Source organism: Suillus bovinus (genome assembly GCF_016758785.1).
Source record: "Suillus bovinus strain UH-Sbo-P2 chromosome Unknown EDB93scaffold_23, whole genome shotgun sequence".
NCBI lineage: Eukaryota > Fungi > Basidiomycota > Agaricomycetes > Boletales > Suillaceae > Suillus > Suillus bovinus.
In genome coordinates, this window is record NW_024542079.1 from 427,500 (window position 1) to 449,104 (window position 21,605).

At 49.0% G+C, this 21,605-nt stretch overlaps 5 protein-coding genes across 5 annotated transcripts; 3 read left to right on the forward strand and 2 right to left on the reverse strand.

Annotated features, from left to right (window-relative positions):
* Positions 1-304: 304 nt before the first annotated feature.
* On the reverse strand, positions 305-3,595 carry EDB93DRAFT_1240352 (uncharacterized protein; the record flags this gene model as incomplete). The annotated part of the gene is made up of 13 exons (XM_041451745.1): positions 305-1,002; positions 1,053-1,375; positions 1,424-1,660; positions 1,697-1,774; positions 1,811-2,077; positions 2,129-2,277; positions 2,325-2,409; positions 2,509-2,729; positions 2,780-2,811; positions 2,842-2,985; positions 3,038-3,279; positions 3,334-3,467; positions 3,569-3,595. 13 exons carry the CDS (start codon positions 3,593-3,595, stop codon positions 305-307), a joined length of 2,637 nt encoding a protein of 878 aa, XP_041308371.1.
* Positions 3,596-3,899: 304 nt separating this feature from the next.
* Positions 3,900-4,426, forward strand: EDB93DRAFT_1249920 (uncharacterized protein; the record flags this gene model as incomplete). The annotated part of the gene is made up of 3 exons (XM_041452926.1): positions 3,900-3,927; positions 3,977-4,167; positions 4,220-4,426. The coding sequence occupies 3 exons, from the start codon at positions 3,900-3,902 to the stop codon at positions 4,424-4,426; spliced, it is 426 nt and encodes a 141-aa protein (XP_041308372.1).
* Positions 4,427-5,318: 892 nt separating this feature from the next.
* EDB93DRAFT_1142956 (uncharacterized protein) lies at positions 5,319-5,916 on the reverse strand. The gene is made up of 2 exons (XM_041449365.1): positions 5,736-5,916; positions 5,319-5,683 (listed from the first exon to the last, which is right to left on the reverse strand). The coding sequence occupies exons 1-2, from the start codon at positions 5,892-5,894 to the stop codon at positions 5,492-5,494; spliced, it is 351 nt and encodes a 116-aa protein (XP_041308373.1). The 5' UTR covers positions 5,895-5,916; the 3' UTR covers positions 5,319-5,491.
* A 25-nt stretch (positions 5,917-5,941) lies between these two features.
* On the forward strand, positions 5,942-8,660 carry EDB93DRAFT_1328105 (uncharacterized protein; the record flags this gene model as incomplete). Its single annotated transcript, XM_041455108.1, has 11 exons — positions 5,942-6,231; positions 6,285-6,367; positions 6,425-6,452; positions 6,534-6,693; positions 6,754-6,876; positions 6,929-7,675; positions 7,725-7,933; positions 7,981-8,170; positions 8,227-8,295; positions 8,351-8,502; positions 8,565-8,660. The coding sequence occupies exons 1-11, from the start codon at positions 6,031-6,033 to the stop codon at positions 8,658-8,660; spliced, it is 2,058 nt and encodes a 685-aa protein (XP_041308374.1). The 5' UTR covers positions 5,942-6,030.
* An 878-nt stretch (positions 8,661-9,538) lies between these two features.
* On the forward strand, positions 9,539-13,747 carry EDB93DRAFT_1205209 (uncharacterized protein). Its single transcript, XM_041450980.1, has 8 exons — positions 9,539-10,537; positions 10,589-11,065; positions 11,131-11,836; positions 11,891-12,183; positions 12,241-12,336; positions 12,401-12,730; positions 12,789-12,861; positions 12,921-13,747. Exons 1-8 carry the CDS (start codon positions 9,666-9,668, stop codon positions 13,380-13,382), a joined length of 3,309 nt encoding a protein of 1,102 aa, XP_041308375.1. The 5' UTR covers positions 9,539-9,665; the 3' UTR covers positions 13,383-13,747.
* The last annotated feature ends 7,858 nt before the right edge of the window (positions 13,748-21,605 follow it).

Consider the following 21,605-nt stretch of genomic DNA (forward strand, 5'->3'; position numbering starts at 1 on the left):
CGTATTTCTAGTTGTTACCAGCCAAATGAATAAAGGCTGGATACTGACAGGCCTTCAGTGCTGCAGAGAGAGTGCTGCTGGTGTTCCGGCAGTGTCGGCACCTATCCCCGTACCCCGCGTGCTAATATTAGCTCATTTAGAATGCCGCCGGCTGTCGGACGTAATAGGCGAGACCACGTCAGCATCAACCATTTGTGCTCGCTGTTGCTGACAGCGAGCTCGTGTATCTCGCGTGGATGTGCACCAATGGAAGGCGGACTCTGACTGATATATAGATGTATGTATAGTACTACATGAAAAGTAATTAAACATCCAGAGTCACCTGGAGAATATCCTCCAGTACATGAGCACTCTCCTCGCCATTGGTATCATCATTCTCGTCTGCCTCAAGGTCCTCCAAGTCATTGTCAATGCCTCCCTGTAGCATGGGAAGCACATCCGCAATGAGCTGGGGGGGAATGCAAGCTGTGGGGGAGGATGCACTGGCACCCATTCCTCGTTCAATGCTTTCCCCTCGCTCGATGGACCCTGTAAAGCCATCTAGTGCGCTTATCTCATCCAGGCGATGGTAGTGATGTGCCATGAATCTCGCGCGAATCCTGCGATGCAAACCGACTTGATGAGCAAGTGCTGGATGCAGATTTTGAAGTTTTTTCTCGCACTCCAGTAGGTAATGGTCTTCGTCGTGTAGATATGTAGCTAGGCACTGAATTTCAACATTGAGACGGTGTATCTCCTCGCGCGCACGGCACATTTTGAAGTAGGTGTCCATGGTCTGGCGACCAGTGGGAGTTGCCCAAGGACGATGCGATATATTGTCGAGTGCATCGCGGAGCAGGTCGAAGTCAGCTAGAAAAGCATATTCAACAACATCCTCCCATGAAATGGTGGAACGTGGAGGAGAGAGTGCCCGTGCAGCAGCGTTATACTTGTCGAGTGCTGTGCGGATAGCTGCCGAGCGCACTTGTAAAGCCTTGCCAATGTGTTTCCGAAGTTTGTAGCCTTAAAACTTTGTTAATACCAAGTATAATATGAGCGCCATGATCACTCACCTGTTCCTGCTTGGTTCATCTTTGCAAGCTCGAAGATTCGAGCCACAACGAGACCTTCAAGGTGATCGAGCGCGCGTTGGAATTTACATTTGGCTACAAGATGTCCAGCATCCTTCCATTCCTGATCTTCCAGGACCCATCTACATGCCACGCCAAGCTTCGCCTCGAGTTCTTGGACAACTCTCAAGTCCTTCTTGTAATTCTCCATAGCGTGCCTGCGGGTGGTCTCGACCTTGTTTTTCGATGCAATGTCGCGAGGTCCAAACTGTACTGTGCTTGGTGTAGTCACAGACCAAGCGGTCATAGTAGCATCGAGATCTCTCCTAAAGGCCTCGTTAACATTCAAAAATGGACGGACAACAAACACTTACTTGCTACCCGAAAGGTTCACCAGCTTTTGCCAGTACTCCATCTGTAGCGTCTCATGGTTGGGCTCGTGAGTCAACGATGTGAGGTAAGTTCGTTCTTCGGCTAACCAAGCATCAAATATGCTGACATCCTCTACCCCAAGCTCTCGCATCAGTCTTGGCAGGGATTGTCGTCCGTCAGAGAGTATACGAAGGGCTTGCTTGTAGTTATTATACAAGAATGTACGTAGGATAGCATTTCTGTAATCAAAAACATAGCGCAACAAGCCAAAGAACTCACTAAGATTTGCGTAGACTTCGTGATCATCATTGTGCTGAAAATAATTGGCAATAGCTTGATGCCGGTGAAAGGTGCTTGCATATCACACAGAGGAGGCCAGAGCGTTGGACTTCGAAAATGTGCATTTGCAGCCCTCGAGGTCCTCTAGTCCCAGGCCTTTGACATACGTTGCAAGGTGATTGAGCTGACAAAGGCGTTGGTGAGCATGTCTGTGGAAGGCACTAACGAGGGAGGTGTGATTGAGTTCTTGTGCGCGTTGACCTAGTGTGCTTTGGCTGAGCGTGGTCTTGAAGTGACATCCGATATCATAACCTCCTCCGAGGTCACTACCGAATGTATCGAGAAGTGTTGAGACAACCGCCAGAGGGTACTTTGCTCTGAGAAACAAGTCAGTAAGCAAGCATTGAAATAGAGCAACATTGACGTACTGTTCTCCGCTTTGGACCATGTCAGCTATGACGAGCGAGAAACCATGCCTACAGATAGACATGAATATGCCTGACTCGTCGAAAATGCCCCACATCTTCTTTGTCTTCTCATCTCGCATATTTTTCCAGTGTCCTGCGCAAGGATTGTCCTGTAGTTGAATTAGCACAGTGTGAAGTTAAGAATGAAAAAATATACCTCATCGTCATCAAGTGATAGCATATCTGCAGGCGAGTCTCTTGAGAACTGTTTGATGTAGTCGTTTAACAAATAACGGTCACCACTGACAAATTGCATGGTAGGTAGCTCTGATGAGCATGGGGCCAAGGGAGAATTGTCCTTGGTGTCCAGATCGTCCTGCATCGACTTTTTCAAGACTCACTTAAGTGAGTCATTGCCGTCCATTGCATAGAGTAAGCTGAACTTCATGGGGACTTCACCTTGCAGTTTGTATGTGCATGCTGGACAAGCATGTTTTAAGCGCCATTGAGGGTCTCCACAGTGAAGCACTTCATAGACTAGCATATTGACACTGGCGAGAATCTGTAGGTAAGCGTCCAGCGCAATCGAGAACTGCCAAGATAGATAAGGGTAAAATTGAACCTGTTCAATCATTGAGTGTTCTGGTGTTGACACAAGACATTAGTACGCACCCCTTGTAAGTCACACAACGTCTTTACGTAAGCTTGAATAGAAAAATGAGGATTTCATTGACATGTGATGCGATAGAGTTTGAGAGCCTGTACTGTTAAGCCAGTAGTTGGACTTATGGGCAAAGAGGGAATGATACCTTGTCGTACAAGGGCTGATGCAACAAATGAATCTGTCGATAGTATGGTGAGAGCAACTTTCTCAGCGCCTATCATGTAGTATGTCAGCACAGCGCATGTTCATGAGTACGTACGTCATACAGAATACATCCACCACCTTGATCTGGATGGAACCATTAATCTCCAGTGTGTTCTCCTGAGAACTCTTCTTATGGTGCGCAAAAAACCCGCAGTCGCCGCTGGCAGCATTGCTTACTGACAGATGCCAATCAAGGTATGCCTTTGTTAAGGCTGGCATCTGTCTATCAAACGCCTCGGTATGCCGCCGTGTCCTATCACACCTTGTCCTGTAGTCTGGCCTGCGAGACTTCGCATTGGCATTTCTGGCCCAGGATCATCTCAGTAAGTACAAGTTGTGTGATCATTAAGGTACTCACATGTTGTAGAAATCCCCTAGTAGCTCTCTGGTAAGCTCATGGAACTCTCCTCCCGCATGACTGATGTCCACTGGCTCAGATCCATCGAGAATGTTCATACCGGCATCATTGTGAGTCCCGAAACTGAAGTCGTCCTGTTCTCAAAGCGCCTCAAGTGCGCGTTTCTTATCTGCCGTCAGTGCTAGGTAATTTTTATTTGGTCAGTTATCATAACACTTGGGAAATACAAGCTCACCTTCAATGCGAGCTCGTTTGCAGACATTCATACCAGCTGCCCGCTCAGCAATTTTACTTGGGCCTAGGACCTCTCGTGTCGGATGCAGCACACGGTCCCGATGAGACACAACATGTCGGATCCTTGAGCTGCTAAGTCCTGTCTTGTTGCGTGGTCGTTTGTTGGGGCGTCCTAATGCCATCGACAAATATATAGATTTACCTTTGCGCGATCAACAATTACTCACCTGCACGGCGCACCTCAACAGATGCACGTGACTAATCTTTCAGCACCATTGCTTACTGCCACTGATCTGCGACATATACCATCAGCGTGTTTCTGTGTGAGGATCATGAATCAGAGCACTGCTACACCACGAGGTACGTTGCATTATTCCTCCACTCACATTCTGGTAACTGATCAATGTAGCTTCGGATCCTTCATCTCAGAATCACGCCGCAGGGACCATCACTTGGACATGGACAAGACGTACTGTGCAGACTCAGTCCCGCCGAACCGTCACCCACACAAAGACAACGGTCGATGCTACAGAGACCAAAGTTGTCAGTGAGAAGACCCGCAAAGTAGACTCTGATATCACCCAGACAATAACCGGCTCAGTAACTGTCCCTGTCAGTAGTGCGCACTGTTTCATCTGACATGCCCTGGTAGTCAAACATTCCCGCTGTCTTGAACACTGACATTGCAACTTCGGGTCTCGCCCAAGATGTTCTGCGGGATAACTCTCCCTCCCCAACCGACTTGACATTCACACAATCACCTCCTTCCACTCCAAGTTCATCAGCGCAATCAAGTGATGTGCTATGGGGTCAGGTTGAGGACTTATCGGAATATATGAATGCTGTTAATTTGGATTGAGATTGAGTGTTGACAGCGGGACTCTAGATTATGTAGAACATTATCTATGGATGCTACGAAATGATGATAACACCCTACCTTTGCATTATCAGTGTGATTGACTGTTGAGCACCGCAGAAGCATGTCTGAAGGCTAGTAACTGTAGAATTTTGTAGAACGGAGTTTGTGTCCCGAAGTGTCACTGAATGGTGCTTCAGTAATCAGTGTATTTTGCAATCTCATAACTTTAGATCTACCAGAAATCGACTCGGCTTCAGCTCATCTCTCTGCAACAACTGCAAGTACCATAGAACCATGCGTCCCAAGTATAAAACTGCAGAGGAGCGTCATGAGGCTCGATTAAAATCAAAGAAGGAGAGCTATGTGCGGTAGGTTACTATTAGTTCTTGTCACTTCAGCGTGTAACGCACCTCTAGTCGCCGACTTCAAGAACAAGTGAAGTCCCGCACACGATGGCGCTGTCATCAAGGGGCAGCTGCGGTGAGTATTCATCTGAAATTGACTTATGTTGCTGATAATATCTGCACTTAGGGTACTCAAGAACTGCTTCAACGTCTCGATAGCTTATGGTTAATGCTAGGTTACCACAGTCGGACTCTCCAACATGAATTCCTGGAGTCGCATGGGATGTCGATTGTGATCGAGGTAGACTGAGAGGGTTGGGATTCAGTCAAGCCGGGATGTGAGGCAGGGCTCACAGAGGTAAAGGATGTGGTCCAGCAGGCATATGATTTGCGCACTGAGGCCCGTGATATTGACGGGCCGCTCACAGATCAATTGCGGGATGGCATAGCATCTGTTGTAGATGCGGTAGACTTGCACGTTCGTGCATGGGAGGAGTTGTTGTCAATGATGGAACAGGGAGTTGATACATACTTTGATGCACTTCGCTATGGTTCATTGATCTGGCAAAGTACCACATAATGCGCGTTCAGTATGCAATATCATTGTTTTCAACTAAAGAACACTAAAATCTCGACCACGAGCAATGACATATCCATCATCTCAGCACCTCAGTACATGCGAGCTGCTCTCGCGAAACCCACATCAGTGGCCGAGCACCCCCTACCCACATGCAAGCCCCATTGAGCATCTCCTACCCACATGCAAGCCGCTCCTGCTCACCATATCATGGGCCTTGCAGAAACTAAAGACGTACTTGGGATCTTCCTCCCTCACCTTCGCAGCATACCGAATAAGCATGCAAAGGGCCATGGAGTTTTCAAGTGTCGTGCCTGCACCAGACCTGCCCCCACACTGCTGTATCATTTTAGTCACAGCCATACAATACTGCTGGCAAATCACGTACAGAAGGCCAAGTGTATGGTATTGAGTGATGTAGCTCGTTGAACAGATAGGTTGAGAGGTGCTGTTCGAATTTCCGGAGGACCCAGAATTTAGGTAACCACTGCTGGATGATCTGGGGAAGAAGGATAACGAAGACTTTGCACTGACAACTGGACGACATGGATGGTGGAGGGTGACCTGGAAGTTTGGTCTTGTGTGCACTGTAGTATGATGTAAGCCATGTGGGTCCAGGCCCAGAAGCCACACGGAAGCAAAATAGACTTAGCTAAAATAACCATCATTGTGTGTCGTTGTAGATGTTGCTGAAGAGCCCCAGGTTGTTGAACTTCCTGATGTCTCCAACTCCTACCATGGTCTTAGTGCAAGGCCAGCAGAGGACAGTCCCTGGCTTAACAGTGCCATTGCAGGTTGGACGTTTACCTCACAGCCACGGCGATATAGATTCATGCATGTGGCCCACCAGCGCCAACACACAACTTCCATGCACATTGATTTTGGTAAGGAGTTTTCATTCACACTATATGTTCTACCATAACTGACTAGTTACAAGTTATGTGCTAGAAATTACCGTCTCTTGCAGCCTAGAGGCACTATACTTTCAACTGGGATTATGTGGGAGCAGATTGGAGACTTGTGAGTACACGCATGTTCTGCACCTCCTTGCAATATACTAACGTGTGCCGCAACTAGAACACAACTATCTTATGGTCTTGCATCGGTACGTGTATCATGTCAGTGTAGCATAGACAATACTTATGTTCACAATTTCTTTTCACTACCGTTTGCGATGCTTATACAGGACACTTGCAATGCCTTGAAGAAGGCACTAGGTGTTTCGCGGAATGTTGGTCATTTCCTGCCTACCTCAAGTGCAGCCTATCTCATCACATCACTGGAAGTCGCCTCCTCAGGGGATTTGGACTTGCACATGATGCTGGCAGATTCACAACATTACTACGGTGAATAATTTTTTACATGATTTTGCAAATATCTTGACACATTCTTTGGTCGACAAACAGCACGTCGTGAATTTTTGCATGGCACAGTTTTTTTGCCAGCATGGCTGGCACAAATTCTCATATCCATGGACGGCTTCATCTTCCCTGATCCATTGTGTGGTGATGCTGGCTTTGGCTTTTCAGGTGAGTCTCTTACAATGGTGAAATGTGCACCATGTAATAAAGTCACTTTTAGATCTCAATACCAGCAAGGATCTTGGAACGACAGGCCCAGTCCCTCCTGCACATGACATTCAACACTCCTCTCAGCCTCCGTTTCAATATTCTGAAACTTTTCGACAATTTGACCCTGGTCTCCCTGATCTCAGTTTCACTCTGTCATTGAACTGGGATGATCCCTCACTGTACTTCGGACTCCCATCTCTCAGTGCTCTCCTCAATGAATCTCACGGCGTGGGCGTGTCAACTCCTCCTGTATCAACAATTCCTCCTGTATCGAGTGTTGACACGGCCCCACTTGAGCGCAACACACTTGGTAGTCTGACTCACAACGCTGACATGCATTCAACAATCGAAGACACACAAGTAGATGGCCAGCCCATTGAAGGCTCGCGTACGGCTGCCCCACATGTAGATTCGGCTGAAGCCAACAACTCTTCCTGGGCAGCATGGAATCCCAACAGGCCTGTTCTCGCATCGCAGGAACCCCTTACCACAGCGCAAAAAGCTCGTGCCAAGGCCCAACGAGCATCATGCAAGATTACCTCCCAGCAACGTAAGGAAGCCGAAGATGCGTTGAACAACGCAATTCAACAACTGCTTGCCGAAGAAGCGCAGAAGGTGCACGACATCGCACTTGAGCATGATGTGACTGTCGAGAAGGTCAAGAAGTTGATGGGAGGGATCAAAAATTACAAGAGCAGCCGCAGCGCACAGCTTGAAAATGCCCTCATGCATGCGAAGGCAGAGCAAGTTAACAAAGGTAAGTTTCTGTGCAACATTCTCGACTGATTTATTGATTGTGTCTACAGATCTCCTGTGTGGTGCGAAATTTGGAGCTAAGGATCTCCGAATGTTGGTGAAGGAGGATACCGCCATGCAGAACTTGACGGAAGGGGAGAAGCAACAATATATCAACAACTTAAACGAACACCGCACTATGCAGAACATGAGTGTTCGTGCGATGAACGCCTCTGCTGCGTGTGATGTCCAGTCAACCCTTGATAACATTTTTAAGATGGTACGTTATTTTATTTTACGAAGTCTTCACAACTAATGAGCTCGTAGCTTGATAGTCTAGCAGTCCGGACCAGAATCTATGCCTGTGTGTTTGCCTCACGTGGACATGTATATGATACAGCTCAGGCAATGTGGTTTGGGACAGACAACGTGATGGATTTCTGGGAGGATGTCCTGCAAATGGAGGCTGACGAGATTGCAAGAAAACTGGAACAGTGGGCGTGCATGGCAGGTCAAAGTGTGTTTCACTTCACGTTTTCACATGTATGTCTACTGACTCTTACATTATTCTAGGCCTCGACAAACGTGAAACGGTGCAAAACATGCAGCATGTATGCACACGGCTCCTCAATTCAGGCCTAAGTACATGTCTCGTTTCTCGCACTCACTCAATACTGATTATCATTATTTTTTTCAGAGACTGTAGCTAAGAGACGTGACATCCGCATTAACTATGCAAGCTTCAATACTGCCATCAAAGAGAAGCTTGGTATAGACCTACGGGGCTGGCCTGAAGGCATTCCATTCCAATCCCCCACCAGCTTGAATGATCTCAACTCCCTCCTCAAGGTCCGCTGTGCACTGAAGGATGGCTCATGCCACTGGTTCCGCATGGCCCCTGGCAATGCAAGGAGTATAATGCTCTGCTTGATGCACGCCACAAGAAAGGAGAGGTGGTTACCAAGCCACGCAAGAAGCGCTCTGATGCAGGGGTACCTCGCAAATGAAAGGGTAATGAAAATTCACATCAGAGAAAGAGGGCATGAGCACCAGGGCCATCGATGCAGGCTCCAAAGAGTGCTGAGTTTGTTTGCACATCCGAGGATGAGGAGAGCAGCAACGACGAAGCTTGACTTAGTAGTGTTGACTTTGAGTATTCTACCTATCATGAGGCATCGCAATTACAGTACTCTACGTATATCTATATATCAGTGAAAGTCCGCCTCCAAACTGTGCACATCCACGCGAGATACACGAGCTCGCTGTCGTCAACAGCGAGCACAAATGGTTGGGGCCTCGCTTATTACATCCGACAGCCGGCGGCATTCTAAATGAACTAATATTAGCACGCGGGGTACGGGGATAGGTGCCGACACTGCCGGAACACCAGCAGCACTCTCTCTGCAGCACTGAAGGCCTGTCAGTATCCAGCCTTTATTCATTTGGCTGGTAACAACTAGAAATACGTCGTTTTAGACCTGTCAGCACACGTAGCTGTCATATCTAATTACATCAGGTACGTGGGAACCACAGGTGGTCATTGCGATCACACCGATATCGCTAGTATCATAGTAGCCATGTCTTACACATCTACGGTACTGTTGTGGAGGAGCTTTATCATAGTCCTGAGGGAATTGAACTCGTATTCTATAAGGGACCGTACTGGACAAATTGTTTTTTTCGCTTTGCAAAAATTGTCTTTGATTTCTGTGTGACTACGATATTTTGATCTTGACCCGGATGTTGGCGCTGTTGGCATATTCAACCTTGTGACCATTTTCAAGGCGATGAATTTGCAAAACACAATATTTGCTGCGAGTCGCGACAAAAACATGACCCGAATGACCCTCTACCTATACGGGAATCCGTACGACAGCAGTGATCGCAGCAAGCAGAGTCATTTGTACCCGGTTCCCGGAGCCGTTCAAGATGACACAGGCTGACTCAGCAATGCCATCCCGCTCATATAACTCAAGCAGCATAGAGCTATAGCTTGTACCAGTCCCCTTCGCATGGAAACGTCCTCACCTGGAACTACAATCCAACATCAAGTTGAGAACCAAGTACCCGGTTTACCAAATCAAACATCAAACTCGAGCAGAAACTACCGTGGCAATCGTCCCAGAACTCGCATTCCTCCGGCGAATACAGCCAGTTCTAATGTCGTAGATGCTCCGGATACAGGTGGTACGAGCAGCAGGAAGCCTCGCAGAAACTTTAATCAGAACCGATCTCATGATCACGAGCAGGGAAGCTCAAATTTGCCTAGACCGCCTGGCACTTCTCAGACAGTAGCTGGCTTCAGCCCTGTTACAGGTGAAACACATGGTGGAGATGCACGTCCAAAGAAGAACCGTTCTCCAAGACATCCCCAGGGGGCCACCGCTGCGAATGAACCCAAAATCACTGATTCTCAACCCCAATCACAGCCAAAGCGTCCATCCCGGCGTTCCAAATTCAATTCGTCACTTTCTGAACTGACACCATTAACTCGTGACTCAAAACCTGGCGTTGCAGCCAATCCCTCATCGAAAGTTTCTTCTTTGCCCAAGAAAGCGAAGCCTTCAAGATCCAAGGCACCTCTTGCCGATGACCTCACTTCGACTCTTACTCATGCCCTCAGCACCTATCCTTACCCTGACTGCCCGATTTGCTTCAACCCCATTCGTCCAGAACAGCATACCTGGTCTTGCTCTTCTTCTGATCCCTCCGAAAACCTCCAATGTTGTTGGACTACATTCCACCTGAAGTGCATTCGGGCTTGGGCTTCCAAAAGCGTTAAGGACCTTCAAGATGCATGGCGTGCCCGTGGCGAGGAACGTACCGGTGAATGGAGATGTCCCGGATGTCAAGCTAAACGTGAATCTGTACCATCCAGCTACCGGTAGGTGCTGCTTATCTACATGTATATCGTGTACTTACATCTTATCATCAGGTGCTTTTGTTATCGCATCACAGATCCATCCCCTACTCGCCTCGTCACCCCACACAGCTGTGCACATCCATGCTCCCGCGTACGTATTTCTGCTTGCGGTCATGGCTGTCCTCTTCCCTGCCATCCTGGTCCCTGTCCACCATGCGCTATTACCGTCCGGAAGGGCTGTTGGTGTGGACGCCAAGTCTCAACGGTCCGTTGCTCTTCCCTGGCATCTCCAAATTCGACCACTGGCGTTTCTTGTGGCATCATTTGTAATAAACCCTTGTCATGCGGGAATCCACAGCATACATGTGCTCAGGTTTGCCACCCCGGCGAGTGCAAGCCCTGCGTCGTGGCTGAAATTGTCGCATGTTATTGTGGGAAAGAAGAGAAAGAAGTCCCGTGTGGCGACAGGAAGGATCGGGCGGTTGTTTGCGCTGTTGAGGGAGAAGTTGGCTGGGAGGGTCGCTATGAATGTGATAGTGTGTGCGGTAGGCAAGTGTTTAATCATCTTCATCTCGCTTATTGGATGCGCCTGTGTGCTGACGTTCCTTTCACAGACCTTTTGCGTGCGGAGTACACACTTGCGAGAAAGGATGTCATCCCCCGTCGTTCACACCTCCTAGATGTCCGCTTGATCCATCCATAATGCAAACCTGCGCCTGCGGCAGGCTCGCTCTCCCTACTGTCGAACAACACGATCGCTATATCCACAAACCGGAATCAACAACCATTCCCAAATATGATGCCAGTGGTAAAGATATTGCGTATTTCCTCGGACCCCGCACATCCTGTACTGTTCCTGTTCCTACATGCAAGCAACAGTGCATCAAAACCTTACCTGACTGCTCGCATCAATGTGGGATAAGCTGTCATACTGGCCCCTGCCCACCATGCACCGAGCTCATAGAGCGCACCTGTCGATGCGGAGCGACGAAAGTGATGATCAAGTGCGGTGAAGTCATCAAGACCACCGAAGGTAACGAAGCTGGGGATATCCTTTGCGACCGTGCATGCATCGCCCTACGCATATGTGGACGCCACCAATGTAACCGTATTTGTTGTCCTCTCGCATCCCTTGCTGCTGCGCAAAGAGGCAAAGGCAAGAAACGTGCAGGAATGTTTGAAGAGCTTGTCGCTGAAGAAGGCGGGCTGCACGAGTGTGACCTCCCGTGCGGGAAGATGTTGAACTGTGGAAACCACCGGTGCGAGCGAAAGGACCATCGAGGCGCGTGTGGGGTGTGTCTGCAGAGCGTTTATGAAGATGTAAGTAGTTTTGTCTATTGACTGTCGTTGTGTTTTCGACTGACGTTCCTATAGCTTATATGCCCATGTGGTCGAACGGCCTTGGAGCCTCCAATTCCATGTGGTGCAACAATGACTTGTAGTTATCCGTGCGCAAGACCTTCGCCTCCGTGTGGCCATTCACGCGTCCCTCATGGATGTCATGAGGGCGTCATTATCGCCGGTGCGGACCCAAACCAACCAGTGGAGGCATCCCCTTGCCCACCGTGTCCTTTCCTCACCAGCAAACAGTGTGCGTGCGGAAAGAAGATGATGGATAATGTCAGGTGTGCGCAGGAGCGGGTGAGCTGTGGTATTGTATGCGGAAAGTGAGTTTTGTGTCTGTCTGACAGTGATCATCAATTAAATTCACTCTTGCTTCACAGATTGCTAGCATGCGGTTTCCATCACTGTGAACGCCTGTGCCACGCAGACGATTGTGGAACGTGTACCGCTGTATGCGGCAAGTCTCGCAAATCATGGCAAGTTCTTCTACATCTTCCATTATCCCCTCTTCAACTGATACAAATTTCTGCTTTAATCTAGCTTGCCAGCGCAACACCCATGCACCCAGCCATGCCACGCCCCAGCAGCATGCCCTGAAACCGAAGCCTGTCTCACGCTCGTCACCCTCACCTGTCCCTGCGGCCACCTCCGCTCCTCTATCCCATGTTCTCAAGCAAATTCAACCGCCCAGCTCCAATGCACTGGTGAATGTGCGATCAAGAAACGCAATGCGCGACTTGCTGACGCTCTTGGCATCAGTCCCGAGAAGCGTGAGGGTTTACAGGCCAAGGTCACTTATAATGATGACATAGTGACTTTTGCAAGGGCAAACGGTAAGTTTGTGGGGCTAGTGGAGAAGACGTTTTCAGAGTGAGTGGCGGTATTCTGATGAATTCGATGCAGGTCCTCACTCTATCTTCTGTTTTAGTTTCATCACTTCTGACAAACGCACACAAGTCCTGCCGCACATGCCCCCTGAACGACGTAAAGTCGTGCATGATGTGAGTTCACCTTATTCTTCCTGGTTTTTGAAACATGCTGATATATCAACTACGTATAGCTCGCATCTATCTACCGCATGGACACACAGATGGTCGATCAGGAACCTCACCGAAGCGTCCAGCTCATCCGGCGCGTCGACACGCGCATTCCGACGCCACTCTTATCTGCATCCCTCCCATCACCTGCAGTCCTAGGCAAACTCGCTGATTTACGAGCTCCGAAAGTTATGTCGAGTGTGACGAGTGGAAGTGGAGTGTGGGCCAAACCTCAACCAAAGGCTGCAGAAGCAGGCGGAAAATGGACGGCAGTCGTTTCACGTCCTGGGTCTGGGAGTTCTTCGCCTGCGCCTGGTGCGTCCTCGAGCTCAGGAGGGATTCAAACTAGTACTGCTACTTTGAGTTTGAAGCCAAGTAGCGGAGCGTGGGTGTCATCCTCTGTGCAGCGCGCGAGGAAGGTGGCGAGTCTGGAGATGGGTGGGAAGGAAGAAGCGGTGCCAGATGATTGGGAGGATGATGTATAGAGTTAGTCAGTTGTGAGCTTGACGCATCCTGGCGATGATAGGAACCATTTATAGACAGATCTAGCAAAGACGAGGCTTGGATTATTATCAATTATTAGACTCGTGACCACCCCGTCTAATGAGGCAAGCCGTCGTGAGATGGGCTGGTCATGAGTCTAATCAATTGTATGGTTTGATCTGGTGGGTAGGGAAATGAAGCATATTGGGCAATGATTGTAATGAGGCATGCAGCATTGACGACATCCATGGTATACTGTACATTCATTGTAATGCTCAATGAAGTATTCGAGAACTTGAGTCACTTATCTGGGAGGAGAGAGATGAGTGACACGGATTCAATCTGATTTCAAAAGCTTTAGGGCGGGGGGTAAATGCATGATTCTGTCGAAAAGCTTTGCTATTAATTGATAGTCTATTATGTAACGAGGAACGAGTGTAGGAACAGAATTAAGTCTTTGCGCAAGCGTCGGAAGCAGTACGAACCTTCTGACTTCGTACTGTGACGTCGCGCCGTATCGTCTCAGTCGTCCTCAACGACAACGTTCTTCCTCCTTTTCTTTTCTACATTCCTTCTGCTCTTTCTATCACTCTCAGAAACACCCAGTCAATTTCTCAAAACACACTCTTAGCAAACACTCCAAATTCACCCGGCCTACCATGGAACGCATCTTAGCGGACCCAGCGCTGGAAGCGCAGCCCAATTTCGAGTCAGCAGCGTACACGGGATGGCTCAATGCCCTTGTGGCAGGGGGCATAGCCAGAGAAGATGCACTCGAGCAAATGGCTGTGGGCTGGAGACTCGAGCGCCAGGAGCGCATCCTCCTTTGGCAGCAACAGAATGAGGAAGACGCCCGCACCTTGCAAGAACAGCTAGAGCGCGAGAGAGCCGAAAAAGAGGCTGAGGAACAGTTAGAGAGACGCGAAGCTGAGAAGAAAAAGCCCAAGATTAACGATTTTGATGATGGGGCCGTTGTCGCAGACGTTATCATACCTCGCCCATCCCAGTATGCCATCCAAAAGGTCAAGAACATGGAGTACGTAGAATTATGGTACTTCAGTCCTGACGGTTGCCACGAGGCTGCCACCACCTCTAGGTCCACATCAGACTCAGATGATGCTTTTGGCTTCGCCAAAGTGGATGGTATGGTCGCCCTCAAGACGATAGCGTCTTTCAAAGCTTCTCAGAAGGCTCTACAGGACCACGACCTATCTTGGTGGCAATTCAACCTCGCAAAGACCAGCTTTCTTGTTCACATTGAAAAGAACAATTGGCCGCAAAAGCATCAGCAGGCTTTAGCGTTATTTTTCACGCTCATTACCAACCATGAGCATCGCATGCATCCACGAGGAGAAAAGGCTCTGCTTCGCTACGCGGGATTTGTGCGCCGTGAATGGCATGATCGCTTAGCGCAAGACCAAGGGTTCAATATTGGTTTATTCAATAATGCCCTGTACAACTCGATATCCGACGATGTCTGGGAGGCCGAACAAGATGAAGGTCTCAAAATGGTGCGTAGCGCATTACCCACCAACATTCAATCACTGACCAAATTCTTTTATATATTCAATCTCACGTCGGAAACGAACCCCGCTGGCTGTCTAAATGCTTTCACTCTTGGCTGTCCTTGCTTTCGGGGTACAATTCCCCATCTGCTATCCATGTGCTATTGCATATATGACTTCGTCTTTTGTCTTCCGCTCTCCCTTGCTTGCGCTCTCTACGCTGTCGCTCCATCTACCCTCATGCTAACTCAAACTCCCGCTTTCACTGTGTCCCTCTCAAACACTTAACCGCTGCTTCGCTTACACCCACACTGCTTTCGCACTTTCCTGTATACCATGGCTTAACAAAATCTTTGCTTTCATATAATTGTTCGAATCCTGGCTTACTCGAATCCTTTCATGCTCGCTCTATTGCACTCAGTTGCAACATTCGCTCGCAGTTCCCAACACTTCTTCCTGTTCTCGGGGGAGAGATGTGAGTTCCAGCCGAAATGGGCACGCAGAGACAGTACCTTTTGTGAATGATGGCCGCTATCACCCATACCGCCCTGCTAACCAAATGGCGAAAAAACTGCAGAAGTTGCAGCAGTTTTTTCCAGCGGGCGCAGGCCAAACCAGCCCATCAGCCTGCGCCCTCTGCCTTGGCCGATTCCGTCACCCCATCCACAAATGTGCATCCGAGTTCCTATGGGACAAACGAACCAAAACTCGATGTCGTCGAAACGCAGAGGGTCATTTGGTCAATCCAGAGGGCCTCGAAATCTGCTACGACTGGCAGAGACCCAAGGGATGCACCAATCCCTCTCGAGCTCACGTGCACGAATGTTCGGGGTGCGGAGCAAAGGATCACGGAGCTCAAGACTGTCCTCAAAGCGAGAGCATCTAATGCTATCACTCCCTATAGGCCCGAGGCCTGGCTGCAGCTTCTCATTTCGTCAAATCTCATACGTAAATATGCACATATTCCGAATGGTTTTCGCTTCGGTTTCATGGGCAGTGTCCCAACCATATCTCAAACTTATATCCCACCTAATAGCCCCTCGCTACATGCACATTTTGACGCTTTTGCTGCTATTCTGGACCGTGAATATTCCACTGGTCGTTATATTGGACCTATATCTAAATTGGAGACTGAAGAACTCATCGGTCCTTTCCAGACAGCCCCACTCTCCATGGTTCCTAAGCCAGGAAAGCCAGGAAAATTCCGCCTTGTACAAAACCTCTCGTTCCCGCTTCGTCCATCAGCCACTATATCATCCATTAATTCCTCTATCGACTCTAACTTATATCCGTGCACATGGGGTACAGCATCGACGATCTGTCTACTCATCTGGTCTCTCCCCCCAGGATCTCAGGCAGCCGTTCGTGACGTGGCCGAAGCCTACCACACAGTACCTCTTCATCCTTCTCAATGGCCAGGCCTGGTTGTCAGGACAGGAGAAGACAGCTTCGCCATTGATTCTAGCTTTTGTTTCGGGTTCTTGGCATCAGCAGGAACCTATGGCGAGGTCGCAGATGCTGGCGCAGACATATTCTGATCACAAGGAATTGGCCCGATATCCAAATGGGTGGACGATCACCTATTCATTCGGATTCTGCGAGAGCACCTTGCTAGCTACAATAACCTGCGCAAATCTCGTGCCGCTATCATTGCACGAAATGGTGGCATGCTCATTGAAGGAGGTCGAAAATGGTATCGGGGTTCAACTATGCCTGACGACAGAATTGAAGAGTTTGATGAAGACTGTTCGTTTCCCATCATTGATCTCTCAACAGCCTCCCCACGATCCCCAGAAGATGCTCGCTTCACATTTTGCTTTGACGACATCAACCGCCTATCCAAAATTCTCGGAATACCCTGGGAGCTGGCAAAAGACATCCTTTTCTCGTCATGTGCCCCCTTTATTGGCTTCCTCTGGGACATCGAGTCGCGTTCTGTCTCGATCCCACAGAGCAAGAAGGAGAAGTACGTGGCAGCTATCAAAGAATGGGAGATTCGATCTTCACACACGCTACGGGAAGTCCAGGAGCTTTATGGGAAGCTCTTACATGCTTCTCTGGTCCTCCCCAGCAGGAAGAGCTTACCTCGTTTCTCTCGAGACCATGCTATCCATTTTTCATGACCGTCCGCACATGCCTCGTTCCCCCCCCAAGCACACAGGTGATGACCTCCGGTGGTGGAAAGCCAGCCTCTCACAATCACTCGTCTCTCGGCCAATCCCAGGGCCCGTCGAAATCATTGACCCCTCGGCTTACTCAGACGCTAGCTCAGGCACTGGTATCGCGATTTGGATCAATGGCAGATGGCGAGCGTGGTGTCTCCTCCCAGGCTGGAAAGCCGAAGACAGAGACATTGGCTGGGCAGAGGCAGTCGGCATGGAATTCCTCATTATTGCACTCCTCGGTTTATGCCCAACGGGCAGCTGCATCAAATATTCGGGGACAACCGGGGAGTCGTTGAAGGGTGGTGGAAAGGGCGTAGCCGCAACAGGGCCACCAATACCGTCTTCAAAAGGATCCACGAGCTCGCCGCATCTACGCAATGCACTTTCCTCACGCGCTATGTACCCAGCAACTACAACCCAGCGGATGGCCCATCCAGGGGAATCTACCCTCCCTCAGACCTTCTGCTTCCCCCAATTAGCATCCCCCAGCCACTCCAACCCTTCGTCACGGACTTTGACAATCCCGCTATCCCTTCTGAGTGCCATGCATGCAGTAAGAAACTCAAAGCGCTCCCACACGTCAATGACCGAGCCCGCTCACGAGAATCAGCTGAGCACCTCAATGACGAGCTCCGTCGTCAAGGAGAAGAGCTCTTTAAAGCGACGCAAGCTTAGTAAGTCAGCGAACATCACACTGCAGGCTTCCCCCTCATCGAGATTCTTAGTTGCAGCTTATCCTGCTAATCTCACCCCTCGTATTTCCGTCCTAAGACCCCATTGCACAGCAAAAGACAGGCTCCGTCTTTGGCGACCAGCCACAGACGACACATCAATATCTTGCCTCCCCCACGCAGATGCACAGCGCATTCAAGATGTCATGATCCACGCATGGGCTGGCAGCACCCAGGAGGCATATGGAAGCGGCATCCTCGCCTACCATGTTTATTGTGACTCGCACTCCATCAATGAAGCCATGCGTGCACCCGCGTCTTCTGAACTCATTTCAGCTTTCATTTCAGACTTAGCCGGATCATATTCAGGGAAAACTATATCAAGTTATGTCCACGGTATTCGCGCATGGCATATTTTGCACGGAAAATCATGGTCCTTAGATGATGACAAAATAGATGCTATGCTGAAAGCGGCCAAGAACCTCACGCCCTCGTCATCAAGAAGGAAGAAAAGACCACCATACACCGTGGCTTTTATAACTAGCATCTTGCAGAAACTAGACCCCAACAACCCTCTCGATGCTGCAGTGGGTAGCTGTCTCACAACAGCCTTTTATTCAATGGCCAGAGCTGGAGAATTCACGATCCGAACTCTTTCATCATTTGATCCCTCCATTCACGTCAAACGCTCCGACATTCGTCACGAAACAGATCGCAATGGGCTCGCGACTACCGTTTTTCATTTACCCCGCACGAAAACATCACAAAACGGGGAGGACGTTTTCTGGGCGAAACAAGAGGGTCCCACTGATCCTGAGGCCGCATTATCCAACCATCTCAACATCAACAACCCCCACTTCGACATCGCACTCTTTTCCTATAAGTTCGGCAAGGCACACCGTCCTTTGACGAAAACAAAGTTCATTGCAAGGCTTGCTCGCGCTGCAAAGGATGCTGGCCTCGACCCATTGCAAGGCCACGCTATCAGAATAGGTGCTACCTTGGAATACCTCCTCCGAAACATCCCATTCGAGGTCGTCAAGACAATGGGAAGGTGGGCCAGTGATGCCTTCCAGATCTATCTTCGAGATCACGCTCAGATTCTCGCACCATACCTTCAAGCAACACCCGCCATTCAAGATGAATTCCTGCGGCACACAATGCCCCGCGTTCGGTAACGGCTTCTTCATGTAAGCATCCATTCTCCTCCTAGTCTTATGGGTATCTTCGGTTCGCTCGATGCGTCGTCGAACTCCTAGACAGTTGGGAACCGCAGCTCGCCTTTTATCTGGCAGGACACGCAACTCGGGACCGGGAGGCGCTGCGCGCCTTCGCCCAAATCGCTCAGAATAGGATATATCGAGGATCGTGGACATCGAATGTTCATAGCACGGTAGTAGAGGCAATATTAATTGAATTCTCCAAGCAGAACTGCTCCAAGTGACTCGCAAAGAGTGTCATTTATGCTTTTCTGCTTGAGTTTGAGTGAGGGTGGGGCAAGTTTGCTGAATTTTCAGCTTTTCCACTATTTTGAACCACCACAAACACGTGAGTCAAGACTTTCGAGAACGACTGTAAGAGAATCGTTTGCTCCATTGGCAATTATTTGCCTGCGAGCAACGACATCACGTCCGTGATGTTAGGCGCCGCGAGCCTCATCGAGAGAGGCCGAGATATACGGTTTGGATCAATCGGACGTTCAATGTTTTCTTATCAGTTGCTCTAAGCTGTTTTGCCCATTCGTTGGTAGAGGTTTGGACTGCACACGCCATATTGGGGTGGTCTGTCGCAGGTCCTCGGGAGCACTAGGGGTCCTAGTGCAGTAGCAGGAGTCCTGACTCGTAGTATATGTAGTAGTCGGTAGTCAGTCGGTCTTCCACAGATAGACTCGGAGCCGTAGCCTCCCGCTAGTATAGAGGTTTGCTTTGGGGTTTTCCCTGCAGTCCGTGTCCGTTTCAACGCATATTATTATCTGATTGCAAGACTGAGGCAGATGGCGTGCATACTGGTCAACATCGTCCTGTGGAAGATCATATCAAAATCAGTGAGGGCAACTATCGGGTGAGATCGGAAACAGCGCAGAGCGCTGAGCGCTCACTGTACAATCAACATAAGATTCATGCCGACAGCGTTTGCTACTGCATCAACCCCAGCTATCAGACTATATGATAAATCTCAGCCAACGAGACCCACGACGTCCAAAGCATTTAATTATTTCTCTGCAGCCTGCGCCATAACGATGCTCGACCATTCGAACACAATGCACCTTCCCTTCACTCCCACCTCTTCCACGACTCTGTTGAGGTCCATGCGTTGTGATTTGAAGTCTGGGATGACACGCGTCGAGCTCGGCCTCTGGCAGTGCGAATATCGCAGGACAATGGCTCCATGCCCTGAGCTGCTCCACGTCACGATGGGGCTGATTGGGCTAAAGCTCTAATTTGGACTCATGCCTCATAGACGAACTGGTCACGAGTCTACTCACCCAGTCTAAGATGCAAAGCTCAGAGGCTGTAGGGTTTAGCCAACAAAAGCCCCGAAGCTCGAACGTGTGGTATCCGGGAAAATCCGATGAACGCTGTTAGTACTCATCCCTTGGTTATCAGTTCTGCCATTCGTTTTACGTATATAGTGACATTGACATGAAGCTTATACGTACACGGTGGTCCGTAGACCCTTCAGCCCCAAGTAGGTTGTTCAGTAGAGACTCTGACATGGTTCATTTTAGTCTAGTCACCGTGACGGTCGCATGATGAGGATGCATTTTCAATCGTAAGTAATGCCTTTTCCTATCAGAATTTTCCCTTACAGTGACCCCATGACTCCTCTTTATTGCCTAATAGCATTAATTTGTGATGCTATCGATAGATCTGGACATGATACATGTCGATGACTGAGTTGTCGAGTTCCACGAATGAGATCTTGTTATCTTCAAGCAGGGTCCATAATCATGCCTTCCCCATTCATCGCGGTATGAATATGCCAAACATTTACACTCACTTGGCCACGCCACCACATACGATCACCACCCTACCCGGTCACTATCACTGAGCCGGGGATTCCTTTCCTTCTACTTGTGAGATGTCCAAAGGGAAAGGTGAACAGCAATGGTGTAGTGGTTGCTGATGTCCTGGAATATGTTGTTTCTGGTGCTCACAATTTCTAAAGGGATTCCCGCACTTGTGCTGTCTTCGATCGCACTACAACTACTCTTATTTGGCAGTATCGGCCGAAAGTCTATTCTTGACCTAGCCTCCCCGAGGCGAAGAGGAAAACGTCTCTTGTGACATTTTCGTCATAGGTGAGAAATCATGTTGGTATTACTCATCCATGGGCTTTATGGTTTAATGGGTGAGGCATCCCGGTCCACTATAAGGGAATATACTGATAACCTGACTGCTTGTCAATCTCATTGATACCCAGGTCCATCCTCCATTAGCATTTAAAAGCACATCTAGTTTTTGGTACCGAAATATCCAGTTTCGATGACAATGGACGATGACAGTAAACGCATCAGCTCACCCTCGTGTACAACTCATGTTCCCCAGGAGCCTGAGCAAGAATTGATACTCGTAAGTCATGATATATTTCAATTCTCACAAAGGTTTACGCTGGTCAGATTAAATTTGACGAAGGTGACCCACGCGATCCACAAACTTCTCTTATCTGCGGAAGTGGGCCATCACGCTGACATTTGTGTGTTCGCTGGAATCACGGGTAACTTCGGGTTTTCATATCGATATCACTCTATCTGACATTTACCAACAGCAGCATCAGCGTCATCTTATTCCATCAGTTATGAGTCCATGATGCGTGATAGATTGTACTCAACTTCAGGCGACCGTGGACTGAGCCTATATGTAGCAGGTTTGGGATTGTCCCTT

Bases quoted from the DNA above. Each gene is read 5' to 3' on its own strand.
- EDB93DRAFT_1142956 (XM_041449365.1), bottom strand. From the start codon at position 5,894: ATGTCGTCCAGTTGTCAGTGCAAAGTCTTCGTTATCCTTCTTCCCCAG. The intron at 5,684-5,735 runs GTACGTGATTTG...ATGATACAGCAG, and splicing joins TACCATACACTTGGCCTTCT to TGTGGGGGCAGGTCTGGTGC.
- EDB93DRAFT_1205209 (XM_041450980.1), top strand. From the start codon at position 9,666: ATGGAAACGTCCTCACCTGGAACTACAATCCAACATCAAGTTGAGAAC. The intron at 12,337-12,400 runs GCAAGTTCTTCT...GCTTTAATCTAG, and splicing joins GGCAAGTCTCGCAAATCATG to CTTGCCAGCGCAACACCCAT. The intron at 12,731-12,788 runs GTGAGTGGCGGT...CTTCTGTTTTAG, and splicing joins GTGGAGAAGACGTTTTCAGA to TTTCATCACTTCTGACAAAC.